The sequence below is a fragment of the Thunnus maccoyii genome, chromosome 20 (genome assembly GCF_910596095.1).
Source record: "Thunnus maccoyii chromosome 20, fThuMac1.1, whole genome shotgun sequence".
In the NCBI taxonomy this organism is placed as follows: domain Eukaryota; kingdom Metazoa; phylum Chordata; class Actinopteri; order Scombriformes; family Scombridae; genus Thunnus; species Thunnus maccoyii.
This window is the reverse complement of record NC_056552.1, coordinates 15,958,200-15,970,252: the sequence shown is the minus strand read 5'-3', so window position 1 is coordinate 15,970,252 and position 12,053 is coordinate 15,958,200. Positions and strand designations below refer to the sequence as shown.

General features: G+C 37.6%; 2 protein-coding genes across 2 annotated transcripts; both read left to right on the top strand.

Moving 5' to 3' along the window:
* Positions 1-709: 709 nt before the first annotated feature.
* vkorc1 (vitamin K epoxide reductase complex, subunit 1) lies at positions 710-2,978 on the top strand. Its single transcript, XM_042397591.1, has 3 exons — positions 710-1,073; positions 1,453-1,562; positions 2,552-2,978. The coding sequence occupies exons 1-3, from the start codon at positions 886-888 to the stop codon at positions 2,761-2,763; spliced, it is 510 nt and encodes a 169-aa protein (XP_042253525.1). The 5' UTR covers positions 710-885; the 3' UTR covers positions 2,764-2,978.
* Positions 2,979-7,320: 4,342 nt separating this feature from the next.
* Positions 7,321-12,003, top strand: LOC121887376 (transmembrane protease serine 9-like). Its single transcript, XM_042398112.1, has 10 exons — positions 7,321-7,375; positions 8,619-8,639; positions 8,835-8,997; positions 9,619-9,887; positions 9,986-10,131; positions 10,222-10,534; positions 10,630-10,792; positions 10,898-11,166; positions 11,416-11,561; positions 11,650-12,003. The coding sequence occupies exons 1-10, from the start codon at positions 7,321-7,323 to the stop codon at positions 12,001-12,003; spliced, it is 1,899 nt and encodes a 632-aa protein (XP_042254046.1).
* Positions 12,004-12,053: the final 50 nt, after the last annotated feature.

Genomic DNA, 12,053 nt, shown 5'->3' with positions numbered 1-12,053 from the left:
TGACGCCGTTTTCCATAAGGCAATTATTGTAGGAGTGGCCAGATTTGGAGAAAATCACCTGCACCCAAAGCTCTTTCTATGTATGATGGACTTAATTAACTACTAGTAAAATAAAATTAAAAGCGTGTATAATAATCACTATTACTATTGCCAGTTACAACTATAGAAACTGTTCTAAGTGCCTAATCCAATTGCCTATAACAAAAAAACAATTAAGTATATAGGATGATGGATGGATCTTTAAATACATAAAAGTGACATATTTTTATTTCCATTTTTTAAACTGCAAATCTTCATTTTTCTATTTTAAATTATCTTTACTTATCTATGTATATAGGCTATTTACAGCAAAACCATAATTCTTCTGTTTATGTACTTTTTTTGTTTTTGTTTTTATTTCACACTTGCTTTGGCAATGTAGACGTCTGTTTCCAATAAAGCCCAATTGAATAGGATAGATAGATAGATAGATAGATAGATAGATAGATAGATAGATAGATAGATAGATAGATAGACTGTTACAGTACATTAGGAATAATTTATTTAGACAGAACATTTTGGGAGCTGTAATTACATATATTATGTAATAAAAGTTGCAGTGGCAGGGTCTGAACAGTGAGGGCAGTTATATTTTTCCTAAAGGCCAAACAGACTGAAGTCCACAGTAAACACCCCTCTGGCCTTAGGCCAAACATCTGCACCCGACCGTCCAATGAAATGCAGGGACCAAAATCGCCTAGGCCAATCAAAAGTGAGAATCTGACTTTTAACACGTCGTCTTCACTAGGAGGACCACTGAATGAGGGAGAAAGTCTAAAGAAAAGTCGCCCCAGCACACCGTGGCACTTTTACTCACCCTATTCCTCGCTGGAGTTGTGAATAAACATGGCAGCGGCTGTTACTCAGGGGCTACCGAAGTGGGAGAGAAAAATGCGCATTTTTCTATGCGTTTTTGGTTTGGTTTTGTCAGTTTATGCGCTTCACGTCGAGCTGTCCCGAGAGAGTAACCCAGATTACAGAGCGATGTGTGACCTGGGGGAGTCTGTGAGCTGCTCCAAAGTTTTTACCTCCAGGTATGTTTTTATTCCTCTGATTGTTTTGGGAACTTACCTGCGCTATTGTACCTCGACCTGTGTTAGAGACCATAGTTTCAATTGGGATTCTAACTCTTGCTTGCAAATTGAAGTAGTTGCGACCACCTTTCATTGCCACGTTTTACAAATTCCTTTGAAAGTGCTTGACACAACTACTATTTCCCATCATGTGAATGCCAAGTACATATTACCTGTTGTAAATCTTCTTGTCAAATTGCTTTTCATTTTATTTTTGCAAAATAAACTTGTGCTGCATTTCTGATTTATCTGATTTTGAAGTATAAATCTCTCATAATCTCTTTTCCTTTTCTACTCAATAATATGTGGATCTAACAGTTTTTCATTTCTTTCCTGGCAGATGGGGACGTGGTTTTGGTTTGGTCCAGTTCTTTGTTGCCAAAGATAGCCCTCTGAACCAGCCCAACAGTGTGCTTGGCATCATATTCTACACTTTGCAGCTGGGCCTTGGTTAGTCTGTCATTGTCTTCTACAAATTACAGTGTCTGAAAGCTAAACTGTAAGCAGTCCAGAAAGTCAGTGAACCATGGTTCGGCCTGCATTTCAGCTAAATTCACTATTGCATATTTCAATAAAAGAATGAGGTATATGCATGTTATTATAATAATAATAATAATAATAATAATAATAATAATAATAATAATAATAATAATAATAATCACTTTATCTATCACCTTTAAAAACAAAGTTGCAAAGTGCTTCACAGTATGAACAAGAATTAAAAAGTAAATAAAATTCAAAACATAAACATAGAGGATCTCAAGCAGCAATCAGGCTCATATGGGGTGAGTAGGTCACAGATATAAGCAGGAACCTGACTGTGCAAGCCTTTAAAAATGACAAGTAAAATCTTAAAATCAAATCTAAAACTTACAGGGCAGTGCGAAGGGCAGTGATGATCAGTATGATGTGATTGCTTCTTTTAGAACGTATTAAAAGTCTGGCAGCAGCATTTTGTATAAGTCTTTGGATGTTTCTCCTACCAAATAAAGTGTGTTGCAGTAAAGTCTGGAGGATATAAAAGCTTGGATGACCTTTTCTAGGTCTGCAAATGAGAGGAATGACCTTATCTTAGTTAAGTGTCTCAGTTGGATAAAGCAAGACTGCACCTGAGCACCAAAAGACAACTGTGAATCCAAAAATACACCAAGGTTTTAGGTCTCTTCTTTTAACATTATTATAAGGCACCCAGACTAGATGAGAGACTGTTCATCAAGCTTGTACTAGGACCAGAGGGAGGGATTATCATTATTTTTGATGTTTTAGTCATTCAACTGCAGAAAATACTTATATGATTACATGATTGATTATATTATATTATTGCACAAATGTATTAAGTTCTTATCAGTTTTAAAAATCAAATATATCTGTCATGGTTTATGCAGGATTTCCCAAATAATCCTTACTGACTGAGCTCTTTGTGTTTGTCTCAATTGCAGGACTGACACTGTCCAAGAGAGCTGCCATGTTTTTGGTTCTCTCGTCCTGGGTGTCTGTGGCTGGCTCACTCTATCTCGCATCTATTCTCACCTTTGTTCTGGGTGATTTCTGCATGGTCTGCGTGTCAACATATATTATCAACTTTGCGTTGCTTTTCACCAACCTGAAACGAAAGAGCGCAATTGAAGGAATGAAGGAAAAGGCCGGATAGAACGTGTTACTTGTGAAATTCAACACCTTCTGTTTTTTGTTTTTTTTTCTGCTGACCTGAAGCTCACACTGGATCTGAAAGCCGATTCTTTCCCACAGTATTTCTGCGCTGTTTACAACTGTTGAGACATTTTAGAGAAACAGGACTGGAGAGGTATTTCAGAAGATCATTTTCAGTACAGAAACTAAATAAAGCAGCAACATTTTTGAATACAACCAACTGTCTGATGTGATTTCAGTGTGGCTTGTGAATTCAACAGAAGTCCTAAAAATTGATATAATCTTCAGTTGAGTAGGAAAGGAATGCAGTTTGAACATTGCAGCTAGTCAATGTAATCAGCAGATGGAGCTAAATCTTCAGGATTATCATGTATTGCCATTTTTACATGTCATGTCTGGTTGAAAAATGGGGGTTAACATAGAAAGTCTTGTGAAATTCTAGTTTAGTTCACTCGTTTTATAATATCTTTTGTATCTTTTTTAAGTTCTGCATTTTTGTCTTTCCATAGTTAAAGATGTCACAATATTAAAAGTTCACTCATTCACATTCTGCAGGCTGCAGATTTTCCACAGGAGGGAGCTGTTCCCTCATTGTCCGATCACTTAAACACATACCAGGAATACAGAGGACACCCAGTATGACGTCTGTCCTCTAACGAGTATACAGCAGATTTTAAAATGTAATATATAGAACCTCAAACACACACAAAAACAGTAGCTGTTAGCACGGTGGTGCATATTTGTCTTTATCTGCAGATCCACTACAGCTGTCACTCTTCTTACCTGTAGGTGGTTAGGCAGGGAGAACAGGTTGAAAACTGCTGACACTGCCTGGTTTGGGCTGTTGTGTCTGTGTCCTTGTATACTAATCAACCCATACAACTGAATCACACTGGTTTTTGCTACACTAGACCAATGTACTCACATCATATGGCTAAGCCATACAGTGTTGTGTTCACGTAAACAGTATTATGAGTTTCAGGCCCAGTTACTGAACACTAGATGGAGCTGCATGACAAGTACACAGAGAAGGATGTAAGCTATAAAAATGAAACTAGAAGGCTTACTCTGTGAGAAGTAAGTGTAAAAATAAGATATCAGAGGGCAGACTTAAAGGCTCACTTCCCCTTTTAGGATTTTGAACATTACTTGACTAGAGTGAGTGGCTTATTTTTTCATTTTGTTAACTCAAGTATATGTTGAACTCATCACACATCAAAGAAATCCACCAACACTACTATTTTATTTACTGCTATTATACTTACTGTACTAATCATACATGTCTTGCCTTATTTCTGTTCAAATTTCTACCATAAATCTAGTAACTTGTCAAATGATTAAATTACCTGAAATGTGAGATCTTGTACTTATTAAAATCGTACTGCCATCATGTCATCCTAGACTAAGATTCAGTTAGTAATCACATCAGTAGTTTAGGATTTCAGCCAAACTGACTCCACTGCTACTAGAGTCATTAAAGCATCAGATTAATAATGACATTGTCAAATTGTTCATTGTCCAAAATACTGATTTATCTGATTTTACCAGAGCAGAGTCCAACAGTCTATTTGGTTGGCAGGGGTGTCATTGTACACCAGTCATGATATTGGCTATAACGTGATATTTTAAAAATGAAGTATTGATATCATGTTAGTAATACACATATGATAATATCATCTTTTGTCTTTTCCATTAAGTGTAATTGTTCTTTTTGTGCGTTTTTGTACAGTTATAGTTACATACCTCCCTACACTCATATTTTGAGTGTAATTCATTTGCCAGAAAAGAGACAAAACACATAATAAACAAAGTTAAAGATGATTTGACTGATAGCATTATTTTTTTTTTGTCAGATTTCCTATAGATATCACAATAATATCATTATCGTGAATTCTCTTGGCCACAATAATCTTGTAGTGAAAATGGGATATCATGACAGCCCTAGTTGTTACATCTCTTTTTTTGAAACAAAGAAAGATTAGATGTTTGCCAGGAGAAAAAATAAGCATATAAAGAATAATTTTGATGTGACTTTTAACTGGCAAAATATTCTACTATTATATTATTATCACCTTGCAGATTAAGTTTAGCTCTTTAAAACTGCAAATTAAGTTGCGTGTGTGTTTCTGTTAGCACGCAGATCCTTAACTTCTGTCATAACAACCAAATATTTTGATACCAATGATGAATGAGTGGCTTAAACAAGGTGACTGCCAACACTCAAAGATACAGTATGTTCCAGCAGCTTTTGTCAGTGTTCTTCATACCTTGCAGTGTGGAAAGATGATGTGTAAAGAAAAGATGCATACAAAGACCACGTCACAACACAACCAAACTGACATTCTTGTCTAATTTAAGCTTCGTTTCTGATGGTTGTTCTAACTCTGTTCTCTTTTCCTCGTTCCTCAAATACTTATTCACTCTTTCTGTCATCAACCTCATACAGTTTTCTTGGTCTATCGGTAGTTTTCCATAACTAGCTGATTCTTAACAACCAGTGACTCAGTCAGTTGCTTTTGAACTCTGACACCATCATGATGAGGCCGCTTCTCCTCTTTACAAATGATAACCAGAAACGATGGGTGACTAATGAAAGATCAGACCTCAGCATGCTCTCCTTTTTCCTGGTACTGTGGTCTGGTTGCATTTTACAGCCTTTTCCTTCATTTAGTGTGTGTGCACAGATTTCCTTTAAATTAACCATACATTGCAGGAAGTTCCAGACTTTTTTGTGATAACCTTAATATTTATGATTTGAGATCAAGAGAGTTACAAAAGTGTCAGTAAAATAGCAATTGTATTCTAATTTGTGTCTCACTTTCTTCATTTTCACTTTCTGAAGTGAGTCGGGATCAACTTTGCAGTGTTGATGTTCATCAGCACATTTCCACATAATTATGAGTGAGATTAGATCATGGTTTGATTGTTTCTAATGCCTTAACAAGACTGAAAGTATAAATGAATAAATAATAATGAATGAATAAACAATCTGACCATGTAATCATTCCAGGAAGCAGGAAAGCATTTAAACTTTTTATTCATTCATTATTAATTAATAAATCGTGAAAGGTATAACCCATCGTGTGTCAATATTCACCAAGCTTCCAGTCTGTGAATCATGTTGTGTCTCTCTTGATTGAAGACAGGACCAAAACTACTATAAAAATAATGTTACTTTCAACATGCTATGTTCTTCTGTACTTCTTCTTGATGAGAGGAAGTGATAGTAGTATATTAGATCAAAGTTAATTATATGGTTCAGATAGTAGGAGCTAAGCTAAAAGTTTTAAACTTTTTTTTTAAAATTACAAGATGTAAGAAGTCATACAAGTGAATACTGAATGGGTGTAACTTTAATCCAAGTTTCACTGAGAACAATGGTGAACAATTATCAACAAGCAGCATGCAATGTTGTTTTGAGATGTTATGTAACTGCCTTTGAAAGGGTTTTTCTTCCCATTGTCAAAATGCATATTTGCACTTTAAGAATATACAAAATGATGGATGAGGTGTAAGGTTGCAGTCATAACATGAACACATAAGTACCCTTGTCACATTGTTTTTGTTACTTGAGCTGTGTAATGAGTGACAGCTATTCATTGCTGTTTGAATTCTTTACCTTTGTTTATTTCCTTTTATATGAACTGCACTGAGAGACAATTACAGGACTTATCAGTGATGAGTTGTAATGGATATATTTAGATAGAAGATCTGTGAATACGTGACAATGTACCATTGCTGATAATTGCTATCTTTCATTGTGATGAATAATGCCAGTGATTTATGTTATGAGTTGAACTTTTTTGGATTACTCAGCAACCAACATGAAATCATGCATTACTGGCACAATAAACTGACATCATACTGTAGATACATTCCATTTAATCTGATTAATATAAGGATTGTATTTCTTTTTAAATGATTATGAAATGATTGTTATAAATAGGCGTCATGAGTTGCATGAACACTTCACCGTCAGGTCAGCAAGACATCAGGGAGTGTGCAAGACATAATAACATGACATAATAACCAGGAGATGTTTTGTCTCCCTAATCTCATTTTAAATACATAATGCAAAGGTGTTGAGATACATAATTGTCCTGAAAACAATGCAAACAGACACGTTCATCATATTTTGTAAAAATATTCCACTGCTGACTATTTCTCAACCTTGGGGTGTAACAGGTTTTTTGCACTGGGTGTGCGACTGGTATGACCCCGTCTTTAATGGGAACCCAGAGGAAGTGAAGCCTCAATATATATTCAAAAATAGAACTCTAAAAGAGCAGTCATTATAGTTTTATTGATGCAATATTAAGCAGTGCTGATGATTTTTTAAGAATTTTAGATATCACATTAAAAAAAGGAGGAAATTGATATTCTACTCTACACTCTGTTTTAATCTAGCTCTGTGTTTATGTTGGCAACTAACCTCACCTCACCTTTAATCTACCAATTAACTTTTTGGATGGTATGTGGGGAGGGGCACACCTCTTGGCAGGTGACAGGTCAAACAAAGTATATAAAGAGTGACAAACAAGGACTGTGCAGTCACAAAATGGCTTTGAGGAAATGGATCTGCGTTTTGGCTCTGGCAAGCCTTTTATCTACAGGTATGTCACACTTAGATTAGACCTAGATTCAACCTCTTTGTTGAGCCGCAGATGCTGTCAAAGTAGTTTAATATACAAGAGTAGGCATGTTTAGAAATTAGAAACAAACACTTCAAATTGATCTACCTGGCTACTGATTTTGGCTTGACTGAGCTTTTAAACACAGTGCAGCAACTGGATGTTAGATGTGGTGTAATAATATACATCTGTTTGATAATAATCCAAGCAAAGGCAGCAGTAATTTGGATGAAGTTGTTATAAAGACCAAGTATGTTTTCAGTTGGAAACCTGTTATTTAATCCTACATATTTTAAAATGGTATATACAGTATTGGTATACAGTAAATGTGTGAGCCTCCACATAACTCATTGTTTTTGTGGCAGTGATTTAGTGTTGGTATAATATCTGTTATAACTCATTATCATACATTCTAAGACGTTTTATGTAACATAATAAGGTAAGCTGGTTAACATGCAGATTTGACTACTTTTACTATTACTTTTTATCTGTTTTTCTGTAATAGATGAACATGTCAGCCTCCAAAAGCTTTCTCTTTTATTTAACATCAGTATTTGTAATTTATGTGATTTTTTTTCCCTCAGAAAAATTATTGGTAAAAGGGTTATTTTCCTGGGTAATTTATTCTATCTTTACATGCTAAATTATTTCATTAATTTTCTTAGTGGATTGAAATTCATTTGAACTTTTCTAGAGGGCTTTGACATTTAATCTTTGGCATTATGTATCTCTCTATCACATGCTATATCAGAATTCATTAATTAAAGTAAAGTTTCCATTTTGTGATTACTTTAATTTAAAGACAGTTGTATTTAATTTTAAAATGAATGCTGAATCACCTCTAACATTCACGACTCTAAGAACAGGAAACGTCCATCACTAAGGATACTGACAGATGCTGTTCTATCAGCTTCTGAGCACTGCATTAAAATAGCTATTGATGTGTAACATCCCCAAATAAATCAGCATGTGCTAAAAAATAGACTCACACTCTATTCTCACACTCTGCACATGCGTCATTCTGCACAATGAAGCTCAAACATCCAACTGAAGGAACAAAAAGAAAAACATTTTTGAGTGGAGGAGGACTTTTTTTTTATTAAGGTGGCACACTTACTCTTTGTGTAAGAGAACACAAGCTGAACATAGTGTGTTTTTGTTTGGTATTTGCTTGAAAATGGTCCACTCAGATTAATACGACCCATTTGTGTTGTCTTTTTTCCAGAATCACATGCTCAGCTTGATGGTAAGTTTCCACCTCAAACTCTACATTGCATCTGCATTTCACTAAAGTTTTCTATGTGCAACTGTTAATGAGTAATGAGATTTATTAGCCTGAAAACAATTTTGATCTGCTGTTTTCAGTGACAAAGTGTTTTTACTTTTTGGAATGTGTTTTGTGTGTTCTTCTGAAGTCTGGCCTTACTGATCTCTTTTCCAGTATGTGGCATTGCTCCGCTGAACTCCAGGATAGTTGGAGGTGAAGATGCTCCACCTGGAAGTTGGCCCTGGCAGGCTAGTCTGCAGAGATTTGGCAGACATTTTTGTGGTGGTTCCCTCATCAACAAAGAATGGGTGATGTCTGCTGCTCACTGCTTCTCCAGGTGGGTGGGACAAGCCTGACCGCAGTCTACCAACCAATCATGTCTTGAGTTTGACTAATATTTGTTTATGAAGGCAATACTTTCCAGCAAACAGAGTGTACCATTACTATGTATTTTACTATTTAAATTTCATATTATATTTTACTTTCACCTCAAATCCAGCAGGTTTGACTGTTGTGTTAGGTCAACAAAGCCAGCAAGGCAGTAACCCAAATGAAGTGTTCAAAACTGTTGCTGAGACAGTGATACAGCCAGCTTATGACAGCAACACCAATGATGACATCACTCTGCTCAGACTCTCCTCAGCAGTCAAGTTGACAGACTACATTAGATCCACAAGATACAAAATTACTGTGCTTAACATCTGTGTATAATAGAATGTTAGTTTATTTTGTGTTGTTGTACATTCATCTACACCTCACATCAACAGTATTCATTTTTCTATGCGTTGAATCAGCAATACTGGAGGCTAAGCAAACGCCCCGTTCCAAACAGGCACGTTTTGAATGGGTACTGCACTAGTGAATATAATAAAGGTTAATTTGTTTCAGTATATACTTCGAAAACACTTTTAGTGAACATTCTCATTAAAACCAATCCATTTTGTCATTTTTACTTTAGTACCAGTACGTCTGGATGGCAGGTTTCTCTCGGTCGTCAGAACCTGCAGGGCAAAAACCCAAACGAAGTGTCCAGAACTGTTGCCAGAATCATTTTGCATCCAAACTATGACAGCGACACCAACAACAACGACATCGCTCTGCTCAGACTCTCCTCACCAGTCGAATTCACAGACTACATCAGACCTGTGTGTCTGGCAGCCAGTAGCAGTGTGTTCAACAACGGTACTGATAGCTGGGTCACTGGCTGGGGAGCAGTCAAGGAGGGAGGTGAGTCTGCTTGAGTTGCTGACAAACTGTTTTCTTTCAAGTGATGTAAAATCTGTAGGACGATGTGTGATTTGTTTCTCTTCTTGTTGTTTCCTCAGTTTCATTACCCTTCCCTGAAACTCTACAAGAAGTGGAGGTGCCAGTTCTGGGAAACAGACAGTGTAACTGTCTCAATGGAGTCGGCACAGTCACAGACAACATGATCTGTGCTGGTGTTCTGGCAGGAGGCAAAGACTCATGTCAGGTAGAAAACTTTATTTTAATTTGTCACTGGTTGGTAAATGTATTCAAGATTTTCTGAGATTCTGAGATGTTCCTTCTCCTTTTTTCTCAGGGTGACTCAGGAGGTCCAATGGTGAACCAGCAGGGCTCTGTCTGGGTCCAGTCTGGAATTGTTAGTTTTGGTTTTGGCTGTGCTCGGCCCAATCTGCCGGGAGTCTACACCAGAGTGTCCAATTACCAGTCCTGGATCAACTCCCACATCACATGTAGTAAGCCAGGCTTTGTCCAGTTCAGCTCTAGTGGGCTGGATGCTGACAGCAGCTATACCTGTCCTGGCCTGCCACCTCCCTCCATCACACAGCCTCCACCATGCGTATGCTCCTCTACAACCATGACACCTGAAACACCAGTCATAAGTGCAGAGGGTAAGTAGAGGATAGGTTAGCTTAGCATTGCACATCTTCAGTTCAGTGTAAATCTGTTATCACTGAATGCCTAAATATCAATATATCTGCTGCAGTGTGCGGCACCACTCCGCTTCACAACAGGATAGTTGGAGGTGAGGATGCTGAAGCTGGAAGTTGGCCCTGGCAGGCTAGTCTCCACTGGTTTGGCGGCCATGTTTGTGGTGGTTCCCTTATTAACAGGGAGTGGGTGATGTCTGCTGCTCACTGCTTCTCAAGGTGGGTGATTACACACTGTTTCTGCATATTTAAATATGCTGTTACTACAAGAAGGCAGTTAATTTTACTCTCTCAATACATTAACATATTTATTTAACCTTTTAGATTAAGCACCAATGGTTGGAGGATTTTCTTGGGTCGCCAGAACCAGGAAGGAAGTAACCCTAACGAGGAGGTCCGAACAGTGTCCTTAATAGTTCGTCATCCAGACTATGACAGCAACACCAACAACAATGACATCGCTCTGCTCAAACTCTCCTCACCAGTCAAATTCACAGACTACATCAGACCTGTGTGTCTGGCAGCCAGTAGCAGTGTGTTCAACAACGGTACTGATAGCTGGGTCACTGGCTGGGGAGCAGTCAAGGAGGGAGGTGAGTCTGCTTGAGTTGCTGAAGGTTAAATCCTACATGTAATATCAACCAAACCAATGATATCTGTTACACTACAACTCTGCTTATCCCACCATGAAAGTATTATTAATCTAATAATTCTTTATGTTATATTATGGTTACTTCCAGTAATCCTGCCATCATAACTGCATGGTAACTGTCTTTTCTATAGGAAAAACGGAATCAAGTAAATAATAACTACTTGGTTGTTTCTTTTATCATCTTCTACAGTGTCCCTACCCTCCCCCCAAACTCTACAAGAGGTGGAGGTGCCAGTTCTGGGAAACAGACAGTGTAACTGTCTCAATGGAGTCGGCACAGTCACAGACAACATGATCTGTGCTGGTGTTCTGGCAGGAGGCAAAGACTCTTGTCAGGTAGAAAACTTTATTTCATTTGTCACTGGTTGGTAAATGTATTCAAGATTTTCTGAGATTCTGAGACGTTCCCTCTCCTTTTCCTCAGGGTGACTCAGGAGGTCCAATGGTGAACCAGCAGGGCTCTGTCTGGGTCCAGTCTGGAATCGTTAGTTTTGGTTTTGGCTGTGCTCGGCCCAATCTGCCAGGAGTCTACTCCAGAGTGTCCAGTTACCAGTCCTGGATCAACTCCCACATCAAATCTGATAAGCCAGGCTTTGTCCAGTTCAGCTCCAGTGGGTTGGATGCTGACAGCAGCTATACCTGTCCTGGCCTGCCACCTCCTGTCATCACTATTACTACTACTGATGCTACTAGTACAGCAGGACCAGATCTAACAACCACAGAACCAGTGCCTAAAACCACAGCACCAGCTATAGTTGCTTCAAGTGCGGAAGGTTAGTCTTTTTGACATGTATATCTTTTAGGAATAAATGGATTTGTATTTTATCT

What these genes read in the sequence shown, in the direction of transcription:
- vkorc1 (XM_042397591.1), top strand. Translation starts at nt 886, where the DNA reads ATGGCAGCGGCTGTTACTCAGGGGCTACCGAAGTGGGAGAGAAAAATG. An exon ending in TCCAAAGTTTTTACCTCCAG is followed by an intron (nt 1,074 to 1,452) that starts GTATGTTTTTAT and finishes CTTTCCTGGCAG; the next exon opens with ATGGGGACGTGGTTTTGGTT. An exon ending in CACTTTGCAGCTGGGCCTTG is followed by an intron (nt 1,563 to 2,551) that starts GTTAGTCTGTCA and finishes TCTCAATTGCAG; the next exon opens with GACTGACACTGTCCAAGAGA.
- LOC121887376 (XM_042398112.1), top strand. Translation starts at nt 7,321, where the DNA reads ATGGCTTTGAGGAAATGGATCTGCGTTTTGGCTCTGGCAAGCCTTTTA. An exon ending in ACCAGTCATAAGTGCAGAGG is followed by an intron (nt 10,535 to 10,629) that starts GTAAGTAGAGGA and finishes TATCTGCTGCAG; the next exon opens with TGTGCGGCACCACTCCGCTT. An exon ending in GAGGCAAAGACTCTTGTCAG is followed by an intron (nt 11,562 to 11,649) that starts GTAGAAAACTTT and finishes CCTTTTCCTCAG; the next exon opens with GGTGACTCAGGAGGTCCAAT.